General features: G+C 40.6%; 2 protein-coding genes across 12 annotated transcripts in view; one reads left to right on the top strand and one right to left on the bottom strand.

Annotated features, from left to right (window-relative positions):
• STRN3 (striatin 3) overlaps positions 1-2,034 on the bottom strand; it is a 122,647-nt gene extending 120,613 nt beyond the window's left edge. The window contains exon 1 of one of the 4 annotated variants that reach the window (XM_004467931.5): positions 1,375-2,034. In XM_004467931.5, coding sequence (XP_004467988.2) covers positions 1,375-1,656 — 282 coding nt within the window. In that variant the 5' untranslated portion in view covers positions 1,657-2,034. The remainder of the gene's footprint in view (positions 1-1,374) is intronic. The other 3 variants (XM_004467929.5, XM_004467930.5, XM_004467928.5) reach the window with 3 other exon arrangements.
• AP4S1 (adaptor related protein complex 4 subunit sigma 1) overlaps positions 823-17,212 on the top strand; it is a 79,121-nt gene continuing 62,731 nt past the window's right edge. For 4 of the 8 annotated variants that reach the window (XM_071213996.1, XM_058293614.2, XM_071213998.1 and 1 more), the window contains exon 1: positions 1,128-1,268. The gene's annotated coding sequence lies outside the window, so the exon portion shown is untranslated. The other 4 variants (XM_058293615.2, XM_071213997.1, XR_011648383.1 and 1 more) reach the window with 4 other exon arrangements.

Raw genomic sequence — 17,212 nt, 5'->3', positions numbered from 1 at the left:
TCAGTACCTATGGAATACCAACGCTCATTGGGGAGCGGATGTGGCTCAGTGGTTGAGCACCTGCTTCCCATGAATGAGGTCCTGGGCTTAATTCCTGGTACCTCCTAAAAACAACAAAACAAACAGAGATTTAACTTGTTTGATGACATTCTTTCAAAGTTAATCCAATCTTCCTTCTTTGAACACCAGTTCCTAACTAGTCACTGTAGGTATATTCCACATATAAGACAGTGAATACTTAAAACTGCTTACATCCTAAATATAAACCAGGCTGAAGAGCAGGTGCAACACTATTTAGTTGCGTGCTTTTTTCTTCTAAGCTTAAATTTGCCCTGGAAAAGGATTTAAAAATAAATGCTTTCAAATATCCAAAAAAGTTCAACAAGCCTTTCAAAAGGAATTTTTAAATCCAAGACATGAGCTCTTAAACTACAACATCTCCCAAAAGCTAAGTTAAGCATCATTTCAAAGGTTCACCTTAAGAGAACCATGTCTGGTTCAATTGTGTGTGTGATGAGTCCGAGGACATTTAACTTTGTTTCCCCTGCATGAGTTAGTAAAGTGAGATAGGCAGTTTACTTCAAGCGACTATTAAGTCTCTTCTCAGTCCTTCATAAATACAGCACAGATAGTCTGGTCTGGTTTTTACGGGTAAAAAATGGAGTAGGGGGTGAAGGGTATGCTGAATGAAAAATCCTTATTGAGAAGAGTAACAAAGTGTTGAGTCACCAGGTAAGGACGAAGAGAAAGGGATCCAAGTGAATAAGGCAGCATCCCAGGTAAGAAGGTACTTAAAAGTTGGCGCCTAGGTTACAAAAACTTCACAGATGAGCCTCAAGCCATTGTGCTGAGAAGCAGCCCTGAAGAAGCGTGGCTGTCAACCGCAAGTGCGTACCATGTTCGGGGAGGGGGTCAGACAAGCCAAATCAGAGAAGGGGGGGTGTCCGCGAAAAGGTGGGAAAATGCCCATCCCAGTTCATTTCCTGTGGTTCACCACCTTAAGAGGGCCAAACGAAGGCAAGTGCAGTGCTTAGCAGCCGGACTCCGGACTTTCCCACAAAGCGGAGTTGGGTCACAAACCCTGGAGGCCCGGGAAGGCCGCCTCCGGCGGAGCCCCCGCGGACGCCATACTAAAAGCCAAAATGGCTGCCCCAAGGAAACCCGCACCGCGCAGCTAACGAGGGTTGGGGAGCAATTTTCTGCGGGAAAGGGGGAGGGGAACCCCAGGAAGAGCCGCCGCCAGGACCGCTGCCCGTGGAGCCGCTCAGGTATGTTCCTCTCGATCTCTTGAGACCGCAGACTCCCGCTGAAGGGAGTCCCGGCCCCACCCCCCGGCCGGGATCCCCACCGCGGCAGCCGCCCCGCACCGCGTACCTGCAGTTCGGCCCGCTCCACCTCCCAGTGCGCCCGCTCCATCTCGAATCGAGCCCATTCGTGCTGGATGTAGTGTAGTATCCCCGGGATAGTATACTGCTGCGGCCGAGACAGTTCGGGACCCGCGGCGGGGGCCGCTCCCTCGGTAGCTGGAGGACCCCCGCCGCCGGGCGCTCCATTCCCCCCCGGCGAAAGGCTCATGTTCCCCCCAGGTCCCTGCTGTTGCCGGAGAGGTGCTGCCAACCCGGGGCCACCACCACCGCCTCCGGCGAGCTCGTCCATTGTGTGTGGGGCCCCGGCCGGGGCGCAGAACGAGACGTCGATAGCAGGGGGAAGGGCCGCGGAGGGTGGCCTCGCACTGGCGGCGGGGCAGAAGTCGGTCGGGACAGGGGCGGGGAGGGGAGTCGTTGCTGTGTGCCTGCCGTAGGTCAAAGCAGGGAGCTGCCGGCCGCCGCCATTACGGTTCCTCCTCCATCTGCCCGTCTCACTCACTCACTTTAGAGAAAGGGGGGGCCGCGGCGGTAGGGGAAGGGGGGCAGGGTTGGGAAGGGGCTAGACGTAAGGCCGTCGCTCTCGCGCAGCATGCCGGGTAGAGAACGCCGCCGCTGCCGCACGCCTAATAGCCAAATAGAGTCCAGCCTCACCCTACGCAGGCGCACTGGGACGCATTCAGGGTGGCCGTTAAGGGGCGGGGGAGGAGCATGGACCCCGCCCCTAGACCCGCCCTCCGGCCGACTGCGGGTGTCTGGCGGCAGTTATCCCGCGCCCGCAGTCCTCTTCCAAGCGAGTGTACCTCTGTTTTAGTGGCTGTCAGTTTCCGTGTTGCAGACAGTCCCCATCTGCCGATCCCCACCCAGGGGTCTCGGCCGCGTGACTGCCGTCGAAGCGAGATTTTAACTGGCTTGGTCATTCCGGCCAGCCGCAGCGTGCCCCGGATTCCTGGCGTTTCTTTTGCATTCCTTACGTGTTTCTTGCAGTCCCAGAGAGCCGGCCTCCTTCTTTGCCTGTCACTCGCTCTTTCTCAAGTTTCGTAGTTTCAGTTTCCAGGGCTTTGGGGACTTTCTCTTTTGGGGCAGTGGCCCAGATCCTTCTGGACGTGGTAACTGGAATCCTCGTCTCTGCCTTGAGCTCGGACTTTGGTCCCATTTCTGCGTGCTTGGTCATCCGTCGCAGCTTGTTCTTTTCCTCCCCTCTTCTTAACTATTCTGGGATAAAGGATGTGTTGGGCGTTATTTGGGAGGGGGAGCGGGAGCCATTGTTTTAAATTTTGTTTTTCTTAGTACAGGGGATGGCGGTGGAATCCTTTAGGTCTAGATGATGGGGTGGAGGGAAGACGAAAACTTTGAAGGAAACTGATTAGACTGAAAATTTTAAGTTTAAAAGCGAATGAGGCCTTCAAATACTGCCATCAGTTGCACAATATTTTGATCGAAGTAGAAAATAAAGGCGTAGTCAACACAATTTAAAGTCCTAGATTCCCAACATTATACCCACCAAGCAAGAATTCTCTTCCAACCCCGCGATAACCTCCAATCTCCTATGGTTAATTTTAAGTACTGTAAGTTCGTGTTTTTATGACTTAGTTTCCCTGGAAACATCCTAGTCAACTACTGAGTTTATAAAAGTGAATATAGCTAATAACCATTGATTGAAAATATGACAAACAATACAATGAGGAAAAGAGGTTCAGTAATTACAGTTACTCAGGGAAATTGGTTGCATTTTTAACAATTTTTTCTTTATTACTAAAGCCAATGAAATTTTCACTACGGAGTATACACTTCCATTCAGGATTTAATTTAGACGAGATAGATATATCGTACTTTATCTTGTTGGCTTTACTGTTCATATATTTTAATGGAGAGCGTCTTGGACTTGTTCCCATACTGTTTTATTTATATATGAAATGTAGTCTTAGATCATAGTACTGTTAATTAAGAACTGTTTCTCCATATTATTGAAGTACTATTTCTCCATTTTATAATAAGCAATATACAATCTGCTTATTAATCCTATTAACTTTGGGGGTAGCCTCATAGTATAAAAAAGTTAAGAAATAAGACCCATATACACTTAAGAAACATTTGTGAGAGTTGTAGTTGATCTCCCTGATACTAACATGAAGAGGAACATAATGCATTTTTATTTCCAAAATAACTGGAGCTCAAAGTCAATTTAGAATCCCTGCCTTCTCTTTACCCAACCTCAAAAAACCCTAAAAGCTCTGCTCCTCTTCTATTACCTATCTTATTAGGTGGCTCTTCTCCAAACCCAAGTCTCCTAGGTTGTGACTTTCACTCAGCCCTTACATCCGATCTCTTTCCTGGTAACATCCATTATGTCTACTCCCGTTTTCTCCATCCATGCATTAACTTAATCCCATCTGTACTATTCCGCCATCTCCCACTGTCATTGCAGCCTAAAAAAGCAAATTGGCTCCTATCATTGCCCTCTGAAATTGTTTTAATGATCTCCAAGTCTTTTAGGTTAAAGCTCCACATTTTAGCTTAGCATTTAAAATATGGTCCTTCAAGTTCTAAATCCTCCCTATAGGAGAGCAGATGTAGCTCAAGTGGTTGGGTGCCTGCTTTCCACATGGGAGGTCCTAGGTTCAGTCCCTGGTACCTCCTAAAAATAAATAAATAAATAAATCCTCCCAGCACTTTTCTCTCAAAAAAAAAAAAAATCATGGTTTTCTCCTGCTGGACCAATATTTTGTAGACTCTTGATGTGTTTTGTGTACTTATAAGGACATTCTACAGTGAGCTTCAAGAATTGAATCCTCTGCAGGTAGTGAGCACTCTCAGCCAACTTTATTACCTACACTCACTTAACTGGAACTCCCTAAACTGTGGCTGAGTCATTTCCTCTTTTTCAATCTCACCTTTGAAATTTCCTATTTGCTTTGTCCTTTCATCAGTCCTTCTTCATTCCTCCTCCACTCCCATAAGTTTCTGTCAGTTTCAACCTAGTGCAGATGATCTTCAATACCTATTTATATCTTTAATCAGTTCAGAATTTTAGTTTTTGGGTTTTTTTGTTTTGTTTTTTACCATTAGCAAATCATAGACATGTCTTTGCTAATTCTATCTTTGACCAAAAAGGAGCTTTTTATCTTTCACATATATATATGTATTTTGTCAGCAAAAGTATGTTAAGGAATTACAGGCTTTAAATAAATCAGTAGTTAACACTCAAATGCCTTCTTACCAGTTATTCCAGAAATTAATGTAAAAAGAGTTTTTTTTTTAATTAGAGCAGTTGTATGTTTACAGAAAAATCATGCAGAAAGTACAGACTTCCCAAATAGCCCCATAAACAAAGTTCCATATTATTAATATTTTGTATCTACCACGATACCTTTGTTACAATTGATGAAGCAATATTATTATGATTATACTATTAGGGTTCATTGTGTTGTATAGTTCTATGGTTTTTAAAAGAATTTTTTTCTGGTAACATAAAACCTAAAATTTCCTATTTTAGCTACTTTAAAATACACAATTCAGTGGTGTTAATGCATTCACAATGTTTTGCTACCGTCACCACTATTACCAAAACTTTACCACCACCCCAAACAGAAAGTTTGTGCCTATTCCCCACCTCCACCCTGGCCTCTAGTAATCTGTATCCTAGTTTCTGAGTCCAGTAAAAAAGCGTTTTGACCCTGCTTGATACCTATACTGCTAATTACTCACCCATATATCCAGTTTTATGCTTGTTAACAATGTACCTGGTAGCCAAAGGACTTAAACTGGTTTACAAACATTAATCTAGTAATCTTTTTGCAATCGTTTGCAAGGATTGTGCAAGTATTCTTATCTCCATGGGGGAGTAGAACTGAAACTGAGATAGGAGTTCTCAGTCACTTCAGCTCTCCCTTAATAGATTAGGAAGTGGTTCCCACTCACACTTCAGTGAGTGCCTGTGTATTTGGAAACAAAAAGTCTTGTTTCACTATCCTGTCTTTTGCTGTCTTATCAATGGGTCAGTATTACTGTCTCTGGTTCCTAAATCATTTGTACATTTGAAATCATATTTAGGTAGTTTGGGGTGATTCTGTCACTCAGGGAAATGATACCGTATTTGTATTTATAAATAAGGTACAAACGAATATTATACAGTAAGTTCAAAAACCAAAGGAGCTTACTGTATAGTACAGATGAAACAAAAGGAGAAGGCAGCTTTGACTTCCACCATGGTTTAATCTACTAAATAAGATCAGCTTCCCACTTCTCATTACAGTAATTTCCTATAGCTAAGAAAATTGTAGAAATCTATGCAGGACACTGGAACCATTCAAGTGATATATTTCTGGAAAAGAAAAGGAAAAAGACCATCATAGGTTGTCATAGTTTACCAAGGCTGGCAGTGCAAAATACCAGAAAAGGGTTGGCTTTCTAATGGGAATTTATTAGGTAAAATCTTAGAGTTCTGAGGCTGTGAAAAATGTCCAAATCAAGGCATCATCAGAGAGGCTATTTTACCAAAGATTGACTGTTGGTGGTCCTGGACTCCTGCCATGTGACAAAGCAAAATGGTAGCTAGTCTTTGCCCTCTCCTCCAGGCTCACTTTCTCTCTGAGCTAAGCTGTGGGTGATTAGGCACATGGCTGGTGTCTCCCCAGGCCTCGGCTCTTCAGCTTTGGGCTCCTCCACTGATTCCAGCCTCCAGCCTCTCAGGGTTTCTGTGTCTTTCTGCCACTATACGTGCTCTTGTCCTCTCTCATATGGTGGGGTAAAGTGGCAACTCTCTTTGTCTTTGTGTCTCTGCATGTTTCTCCCATTTATATAAGACCCAGGTAAGAGCACTGAGACCCACCCTGGGCCATGCCTCACTGAAGTACTCCAATCAAAAGTTCCAACTGAATTCAACCCAATCAAAAGTGATCTAATCAAAAGGCCCTTTAACTGAATCTGACAAAAAGATCTCATATACAGTAGGTTTACATGCACAGGAATGGGTTAACTGAAGAACATAATTTTCAAGGGTCCATGAAAGACTCAAACCAGCCCACAAATTATAGAAAAAATAAACACCAAAGCCTTTAAGAAAGAACATGCTATATAAAAGTCTAGTCCAAGTTCATTCCTGAATTGTCTCCTGGGTAATATGAGTCAGAAAGTCATAGACTGTGATAATATTGTATAATAGGCTAACTCATAGAGATGTCAAAATTGAAAAGGAAAAAAAAAGAAAAGAAAAGGATTGCATAGAACCAAGTCTCTCCTGGATATTGGCTAAAGTGAACAAGCAGGTCTGTAAACATGAAAACAAAATGACTGGAAAATTTGACTGGGAAATTGCCAAAACTTTCTTAAGTAATAATTTAACAAGCTTGGAAATGTGGCTTGTTTCCTGTTGGAGCAGCAGGATTGAATGTTCAAATGAGTAATACTAGACATGGACACCTTGCCCAGGAAATCTATGCTAGAGACAGTACTCTCTTTGGACAATCTTTTACTTTGGCAAAAATTCACAGAAACATATGTTTTATCATAACATATTTGTAAACAATAGTAATATTTATTATTACTTATTATTATTATTTATTAAAGACTATCCTAAAGCACATGAGAATTGCCCCACAAAAAAAGATTGAAGAGGGAAGTGAACTTGGCCCAGTGGTTAGGGCGTCCGTCTACCACGTAGGAGGTCCGCGGTTCAAACCCCTGGGCCTCCTTGACCCGTGTGGAGCTGGCCCATGTGCAGTGCTGATGTGTGCAAGGAGTACCCTGCCACACTGGGGTGTCCCCGCGTAGGGGAGCCCTACAAGCAAGGAGTGCACCCCATAAAGAGAGCCGCCCAGCACAGAAGAATGTTCAGCCTGCCCAGGAATGGCGTCGCATGCACAGAGAGCTGACACAACAAAATGATGCAACAAAAAGAAACACAGATTCCCGTGCCTCTGACAACAACAGAAGTGGACAAAGAAGAACACGCAGCCAATTGACACAGAGAACAGACAACTGGGGTGGGGGGGGTGAAGGGGAGAGAAATAAATAAATAAATCTCTAAAAAGAAAAGATTGAAGAGTCCTTTAGAGACATTTAAAAATAATACTTATTGTCCCAATGCTTCTTTTGTTTTATAAGATTTAATATAATCATTGGATTTTTAAAATAATTATGTTATATATAGAGTTTTTTTGTTTTGGAGACATCGGGGATTGAACACAAGACCTTGTATGTGGGAAGCAGGCATTCAACCACTTAGCTACACTCATTCCCCAATGAGAGATGGTTTTTTCATTTGTTCGTTTGTCTTTTAGGAGATAACGGAGATCATATCTGGGACCTTGTACACGGGAAACAGGTGCTCAGACACTCAGCTACATTTGCTTCCCTGTACATAGACTTTTTAAATTTCACTTTTTATTTTGAAATTTTTCAATCAAAATAGAAAACATGTTATAATGAACTCTCTCCTCAACAGTTAACAAATTTGTTTATTTCATCTATCATCTCATTGTTTTTCCAGTAGAATATTTTAAAGTAAATACCAGATATCAAATTATTTCATTAGTACATACTTCTCTTAATTGTCTTTAACAAATAAGAACTTTTCAATATATCATAATACTATTATCACACCTACAATATTAATTTAATTCCTTAATACACTCTAATCCCCCGACCATATTCAATTTTCCCCAATTATCTCAAACATTTTTTTAAGATTTGGTCATTTCAAATCAGGATTCAGACAAGATCCAGGTATTTCATTTAGTTAATAAGTCTCTTGATTTGTCCTCCTGCCCTCCCTCACTATTCCAGAAGTTTTATTAAAACTGTAGGATTAGCATTTTCCTGAGTTCTGTGAGTTGTTCTATCAAATTATCTAAATGGAAAGGGTGGGAACCCCCCAATTTGTAGGCATTTGGTCAGAAGTGAGGGTTGTGCTGGGGACCCCTGATCTTGTAGCTGGTGCCTGAAAGGCAGGCTTGCAGAGGATTACCCTTAACTGGTAGAGTCTGACCTAACTGGGTAGAGTCAGAATTGCATTGTAGGAAGTGTCAGAAGTTATTTGCATCTTAAAATACAAGAAAGGTAAAATGAATGCTTGATTCTTTTCCTTTACTTTATAATTTCTGAATACTGAATTGATGCCTCCATCTTTCAAATAGAAACATTGAGGGTTTGTTGGGGGTGGTGAGGACATCATTAAGTACAGTCATTCTTTTTGATGCCCAAAGTCTCCCATATTTGGCCAGCGGAAGCTACTTTGAGTTGGCTCCTGTGCCCTTTTCATATGATCCTAATCATGTTTAATTGCTTTCCGGCACAAGGAATCCCAAGCTCATCCCATGTATTTTCTGCCCCAAGACTTGTATTCATTTACTTTGCAACTGGAAACCCTGAATCATTTTAGTGGGAGTGGTGTTTAGAAAACTATAACCTGGGAACCAGGGTAATCATTGCTTTTAGGCATTTTTCAGTAGATAGAGCTACAAATGCAAAGTTTTATAGACATAAATAAATCATTCATATTGATATTTCCAATACCAAATAAAGATCACAAAGTTTTCACTTATTTACTTTTATATATTTACATCTTTTTTTCCTGAAAACCTTAGTTCCTAATGACATCAACTTAGTTTTTTATGTTTTACGTATATTTATATATATACACATACACATATAATATATAATTTTGATTTTATAAATAAAATTTAATGAATGCTGTTTAACATTCTCTGTGGTTCTTTTTGTCTTTAGGATGTATTCCAGTATTCCAAAAGGGAAGTACAAACAAAATACTGTATTTTAAAGTCACTTGATAACACATTCATTTATTTCAGTTTGGGCTTTTTTAAAGAAAATTTTATTCAAGTATATTATTCATACATAAAGATACATAAATGATAAGTATATAGTAAAATTTGTGAATTTATAAAACAAACATGCATATCATCATACAAAGCTCCCATATATCTCCCACCACCACCTTGCATTGTTGTGAAATATTTGTTACAAACTATGAAAAGCATCATCAAAATATTACTACTCTCAATCTCTCTATGCTTTCCCTGCTGGACATAGCTCTTATTCCTGGCTATCCTTAAACATTTATTTACTTATTTATTTATTCAGCAGTTTTATTGAGATATATTCACATACCCTACCATCTATCCAAAGTGATAATCAATGGCTTTTAGTATAATCACAATGATTTATACTTGCATTTTGTATAAATGGAATCGTACAATATGTAGTACTTTGTATCTGGTTTCCTTCACTTAGTATAATGTGTGCAGGGGTTTTTTTTGTGTCCAATATTAACATTTTGTAGTGTTAAGATACATTTGTTCAGCTTCAAAGAAAACCAATCTTACACAGTTTTACCCGTATTCATATTTCACATGTGGGTTTACTATGCTATATAGTTCCATGTTACATTTTTTAGCTTTCCTTTTAGTAATGTGCATAACCTTAGCCTTTCCCTTTAAACCACATTCATACTCATATAACAGTACTGCTAGTTACAAACATTATGTTGGGATGTTCCATTATGTTGGAAATTTTCAGCCATTATTTCCCAAATACTCTTTCTGCCTTTTTTCCCTTCTCTTCTCCTTCTGGAACTTCCATAACATGTATGATGTGTTTCATGTTTGTATTGAACTCCTGAGTCCCTGCTCTATTTTTTCATTCTTTTCTCTCGTTCTCCTCTCTCTTCAGTTTCAGCTGTTCTGTCTTCAGTATCATTTATTCTTTCTTCTATCATTTCAAGTGTGCTGTTTTATGCCTATAATGTATTTTTGATCTCACCTATTATGTCTTTCATTCCCATGAGCTCTATTTTCTGTTCAGGTTTTCAAATTTGTATGAATCTCATTGATTAGTTGTCTCAAATCCTGCATCTCTTCTGGAACTTTAATATATGCCTTCTCTTGGGTGATTTCTTCTTTTTCTTAGTATGGCTTCTAATTTTTTGCTGATGTTCTAGGCATCTGATTAGAGTGGTGAGTTTACTCAGATGCTCACTTTCTCTCTCTTTCATTAGTTTTGTTGTTGTTCTTGTTTTTTGGTTTTTTTTTAAAAGATTTACTTATTTTTATTTCTTTCTCTCCCCTTCCCCCACCCCACTGTCTGCTTTCTGTGTCCATTCGCTGTGTGTTCTTCTGTGTCCACTGGTATTCTTGTCAGCGACCCCCAGAATCTGTGTCTCTTTTTTGTTGCATCATCTTGCTGCATCAGCTCTCTGTGTGTGCAGCGCCATTCCTGGGCAGGCTGCACTTTCTTTGTGCTGGGCAGTTTTCCTTACGGGTTGCACTCCTTGCACATGGGGCTCCCCTACACAGGGGACACCCCTGCGTGGCATGGCACTCCTTGCATGCATCAGCACTGTGTGTGGGCCAGCTCACCACACTGGTCAGGAGGCCCTGGGTTTGAACCTTGGACCTCCCTTGTGGTAGGTGGACACTCTATCCATTGGGCCAAATCCACTTACCCTTTCATTAGGTTTTAGTGGCAGGAGACTGTTACTGCTCTCCTTTGATTCTTGGTTCAGCCTGTTTTGGGTCATTGAGATTGTCCATGTTAGTTGCTGAAATCTGGGTCCTGGACCCAGTAATGGGTTGCAGACCCACTTCCTAGGGCCTTGGGGTGGCCTATAAAGGCCAGAAAAAGCCTCTCTTGCTTATTTACTTTTAATTTCCTCACATGCCCTTTTTTGGTCTGCCAGAAGATGGCGCTCTTCAGCAGTCCTCTCAAGTCAATGCCTGGTTGGAGTGTGTTTGCTGCAACAGGGACGGATCAATGTGACAGAGTGTCCTGCCTGGAGGCTAAGAGCCTTGTAATTCAAACTTTCTCAGTGGAATTCTCCATCTTTTCCTGGCAAACCCATCCCTTTTCCGGGTAGGAAATAATTCCACTCCCCTCTGTGTCCTCAACAATCAGTCCCTTTTAGTAGAGAAGGAGACTGAGAGGGTCAGATCTCTTTAGTCCCTTGCTGGCTTCCCAGGCAAACAGTGGCATGGCCCCACCTGGCCTGGAAGGGCTCCTGGGACCCAGCAGACCAAATTTGTGGGTCAAAAGCTGAGTCAGCCTTAGGCTGTGTCCCTCTCTCTTCCCTTTCCTGGGGAGGTGGATCCCTGGGGCTTCTTTTATCTGTAGCCACTGGCCCCTTGGCCTGATAATTCAAAAGTGTCTTTATTGATTTATTTTTTTTTTAAGATTTATTTATTTATTTTTAATCCCCACCCCTGGTTGTCTGTTCTCTGTGTCTATTTGCTGCGTCTTGTTTCTTTGTCTGCTTCTGTTTTCAGCGGCACGGGAAGTGTGGGCGGCGCCATTCCTGGGCAGGCTGCTCTTTCTTTTCACGCTGGGCGGCTCTCCTCACGGGCGCACTCCTTGCGCGTGGGGCGACACCCTTGCGTGGCATGGCACTCCTTGCGCGCATCAGCACTGGGCATGGCCAGCTCCACACGGGTCAAGGAGGCCCGGGGTTTGAACCGCGGACCTCCCATGTGGTAGACGGACGCCCTAACCACTGGGCCAAGTCCATTTCCCCAAAAGTGTCTTTAGTGTGGGAGTGGATGCCAGGTTTTTTCAGCTGCAGCTTTTAACTCACAGTTTTGCCAAAGGGTCATTTGCAGTTCTCATGCTATGTGTTCATATCTCTTGCCCATTTTTTAATAGAATTGTTGGTTTTTCTTCAACTTGTTGAAGTTCTTTATATGTCTTTGTGATATAAGTTGCAAATATTTTTTTCAATTTTTAGTGATAGAGTGATGACATTCTACTTTGCGTGGAGTCATGTAAACTTTTTATTATGTAGTCAAATTTAGGAATCTTTTCCCTTACTGCTTCTGGATTTGAAGTTACAGAAAAATTTTCTCCTTTCCCAGTTTATAATGGAATCCACAAAAGTTTTCTAGTAATTGTTTTTGTTTCATTTGTTACATTTAGATGTCTAATCCATTAAGAATTGATTAAATTTTATTGTTTTCATGTACCTATGGAGTTGTCCCAATGCTACTTAACAAAATTCCTTCTTTTCTATTTGCCAACATATATTCAATAAAAGTCTTGTATCCATAATATATAAAGAAGTCTTACAACTCAATGATAAAACAAACAGCCCAATTAAAAATAAATGGGCAAAAGAGCTAAATAAGTACATCACAATATATGTATTGTGATAGCAAATAAGCACATAAAAAGATACTTATTAATATTAGATAATGACAATAATTAAATAAGCATTAAAACTATGATAAGATACCACTACACACCTACTAGAATGGTTAGAAAAGACTGATGAGGCCAAGTTTTTATATATATATATATATATATGTCTTTTTATTATAGAAGTTGTGAACTTACAATCATGCACATGTGTGGAATTCCCATACAACACCCTTTCATCAACACATCACACCATTGTGGAACATTTTCTACAGATTATGAGATAATATCATCAGACTATTACCACTAATGGTCTGTAGTGTACATTTGGCATATTTTTTCCATGCCCCCTGTATTAGCCAAAGGGGTGCTTATGCAAAATACCAGAAATTGGTTGGTTTTTATAAAGAGTATTTATTTGGGGTAGGAGCTTGCAGATAACCAGGTCTTAAAGCATAAGTTACTTCCCTCACCAGAGTCTATTTTCACATGTTAGAGCAAGATGGCTGCCAACATCTGCCACAGTTCAGGCTTCCTGGGTTCCTCCCTTCCCGGGGTTTGCTTCTCTTTCCTCTGTGAGCTTACTTCCCAGGGCTCCAGCTTAAGGCTCCAGCATCAAACTCCAACAAAAAAACTCCAACTCTGACCTTTGCCATATCTTTTGTCTGTGAATGAACCCCCATCCACCAAGGGGTGGGGACCAAACATCCTACTGGCACAAGAGGCTTACCTGATTACTTTATCAAGTAAACCTCTGAATCCAATATAATCTAATATGCCCAGAGGAAAAGATCACTTTACAGACATAATCCAATATTTCTTTTTGAAATTCATTAATAATATCAAACTGCTATACCGCCCTATTATTAGCACAGTACATCTTTGACATTGATGCAAGAATATTCCAGTATTGCTGTTAATTATCATCCATAGGTTACACCAGTTGTATTTTTCCCACACTTCTCCACAATCCCACCACCTTGCAATAGTGACCTATATCCATTCTTGCATTTGTACTATTAACTACAATTCTAATCCATCTCTGGTTTCAATGTGTTATTCTGTCCCTAAATTATACTCTAGCTTCTCTTTCAATTGACATTTATATCCATAGACTACCCTTTTCAGCCACAATCCCATTTATAAACCAGCTGCTACTGACTATAATGTGTTACCATCAATTCCATCCATTTCTACACTCTTACAGTCAAATTAATTAAAACTTCTACATATGTTAAGCATTAGTACTTCTTCACAGCCCTCCTCTTATCTCCTAATAACCTATACTCTAGGTTTTAACTCCATTTAGTCTTCATATTTAGTTCATATTAGTGAGAACATGCAATTTTATCCATTTGTGTCTGGCTTATTTCACTTAGCATAAAATCTTCAAAATTTATCCATGTTATCATATTGTCCCAATTTCATTTTTTCTTACTGCAGCATAGTATTCTATCATATGTATATACCACATTTTGTTTATCCATTCATTGGTTGATGGACATTTGGCTTATTTCCATCTTTTGGCAATTGTGAATAACGCTGCTATGAACATCAGTGTGTCAATGTCTGTTCGTGTCACAGTTTCCAGTTCTTCTGGATATATTCCTAGTAGAGGAATTGCTGGATCAAAAGGCAGTTCTATATTTAGATTCCTAAGGAATATCCAAATTTTCTTCCACAGAGGCTGCACCATTTTCCAATCCCACCACAGTGAAGGAATGTTCCTATTTCTCTACATCCTCTCCAGCACTTATTGTTTTCTGGTTTTTTTGAATAATGGCCAGTTAGCGGTGTGAGATGATATCTCATATATTTTCGATTCACATTTTCCTAATAGCTAGTTATATTGAATACTTTTTCATGTGCTTTTTGGCCATTATTATTTTCTCTTTGGAGAAATGTCTATTTAAGTCTTTTGCCCATTTTTTTATTGGGTTGCTTGCTCTTTTATTGTTGAGTTGTATGATGTCTTTATATAGAATGGAAATCAAACCTTTATCAGTTATATGGCTTCCAAATATTTTCTCCCATTGAGTGGGATGCATTTTCACCTTCTTAAGGAAGTCCTTTGAATCACAAAAGTGTTTAAGTTTGAGGAGGTCCCATTTATACATGCTTTTGCTTTTGGTATAAGGTTTAAGAATCTACCATCTACTGCCAGGTTGAAAATCTTTTCCTACATTTTCTTCTAGGAACTTTATGGTTATAGCTTTTATATTTAGGTCTTTGATCCATTTTGAGTTAATTTTTGTATAATGTGTGAGATATAGGGTTCCTTTTCTTTCTTTTAGATATGGATATCCAGTTCTCCCAAATTCATTTGTTGAATAGACTGTTCTGCCCCTGCTGGGTGGGTTTGACAGGCTTGTCAAAAACCACTTGATCATAGATGTGAGGGTCTGTTTCTGAGCCATCAGTTCAGTTCCATTGGTCCATACTTCTATCTTTAGGCCTGTACCATGCTGTTTTTACCACTGTAGCTAGGTAATAGGATTTAAAGTCCAGAAGTGAGACTCTTCCAACTTGGCTTTTCCTTTTTAGTATGTTTCTGGCTATTTAGGACCCCTTACCCTTCCTAATAAATTTTTTAAAAAAGATTTCTTTATTTATTTATTTCTCTCCCCTTCCCTCCCACCCCGGTTGGCTATTCTCTGTGTCTTTTTGCTGCATTTTCTTTGTCCACTTCTGTTGTTGTCAGTGGCATGGGAATCTGTATTTCTTTTTATTGCGTCATCTTGTTGTGTCAGCTCTCCGTGTGGGTAGCACCATTCCTGAGCAGGCTGCACTTTCTTTTGCGCTGGGCGGCTCTCCTTACAGGGCGCACTCCTTGTGCGTGGGGCTCCCTACGTGGTGGACACCCCAGTGTGGCAGGGCTCTCCTTGTACGCATCAGCACTGTGCATGGGCCAGCTCCACACAGGTCAAGGAGGCCAGGGGTTTGAACCGCAGACCTCCCATGTGGTAGACGGATGCCCTAACCACTGGGCCAAGTCCACTGCCTCCAAATAAATTCGATAATTGTGTTTTCCATTTGTTTAAAAAAGTGCTTGTGGAGTTTTTATCAGGATTGCATTGAATCTGTTTATCAATTTGGGTAGAACTGACATCTTAATAATAGTTATTCTTCCAATCCATGAGCAAGGAATGTTCTTCCAATCATTTAGGTCTTTTAAAATTTCTTTTAGCAATATATTGTCATTTTCTGAATACAAGTGCTTTACATCCTTGCTTAACTTTATTCCTGAATATTTGATCCTTTTAGTTGCTATTGTAAATGGAATTTTTTCCCTGACTTCTTCCTCGGATTGTGCATTACTAATGTATAGAAACACCACTGATTTTTGCATATCAATCTTGTATCCTCGCACTCTACAGAAATTGTTTATTAACCCTAGCAGCTTTGTTGCAGATTTTCAGGACTTTCTAGATATAAGATAATATCCTTTGCAAATAACAAAAGTTTTACTTCTTCCTTCCTGATTTTGTTGCCTTTTATATATTTTTCTTGCCTAATTGCTCTAGCTAGAACTTCTAGCACTATTTTGAACAACAGTGGTGACAGTGGGCATCCTTGTCTTGTTCCCAGTCTCGATGGTAAAGCTTTTCATCTTTCACCGTTGAGTACAGTGTTAGCTGTGGGGGAAGTGGTTGTGGCTCAACCGATAGAGCGCCCACTTACCATATAGGAGGTCCAGGGTTCAGTACCCAGGGCCTCCTGACCTGTGTGGTGAGCTGGCCCACACACAGTGCTGCTGCGTGCAAGGAGTGCCATGCCATGCAGGGGTGTCCCCCACATAGGGGTGTCCCACGTGCAAGGAATGTGCCCTGCTAAGAGAGACACCCGCACAATAAAAGTGCAGCCCACCCAGGAGTGGCACTACACACACGGACAGTGACACAGCAAGATGATGCAACAAAAAAAGCAACACAGTTTCCCGGTGCCACATGACAAGAATGCAAGCGGACACAGAAGAACACACAGCGAATGGACACAGAGAGCAGACAACGAGAAATAAATAAAATAGATCTTAAAAAAAAGAGAGAACAGAGTGAGTTCCAGATAGATAGATATATGTATGTATGTATGTATATGTATGTGTGGGTTTCTCATATATGGCCTTTATCGTATTGAGAAAGTTTCCTTCTATTCCTATCTTTTGGAGTGTTTTTAATCAAGAAAGGATGCTGTATTTTGTCAAATGCCTTTTCTGCGTCAATTGATAGGATCATGTGATTCTTCTTTGACTTATTAATGTGGTGTTTTACGCTGATTGATTTTCTTGTGTTGACCCACCCTTGCATGCCACTTCTCATGATGAATAATTCTTTATTGTGTTGTTGGATTCAATTAGCAAGTATTTGTTGAGGATTTTTGCATCCGTGTTCATTAGGAAAATGTATCTGTCATTTTCTTTTCTTGTAATATCTTTATCTGGCTTTGATATTAGGATGATATTAGCTTCATAAAGTGAGTTTGGTAGTGTTCCTTCTTGTTCAATTTTTTGGAAGAGTTTGAGTAAGATTGGTATTAAATTTTCTTTGAATGCTTGGTAGAACTCACCTGGGAAATGATCTTGTCCTGGGCTTTTTTGGGGGTAGTTGTTTGATGACTGTTTTACTCTCTTTACTTGTGATTGGTTTGTTGAGGTCTTCTATTTCTTCTAGGGTCAGTGTATGTTTTTTGTACATTCCTAGGAATTTTTC

The sequence above is a fragment of the Dasypus novemcinctus genome, chromosome 3 (assembly GCF_030445035.2).
Source record: "Dasypus novemcinctus isolate mDasNov1 chromosome 3, mDasNov1.1.hap2, whole genome shotgun sequence".
Classification (NCBI taxonomy): domain Eukaryota; kingdom Metazoa; phylum Chordata; class Mammalia; order Cingulata; family Dasypodidae; genus Dasypus; species Dasypus novemcinctus.
The sequence above is the reverse complement of the archived record's forward strand: the minus strand, read 5'-3'. Positions and strand labels throughout refer to the sequence as shown.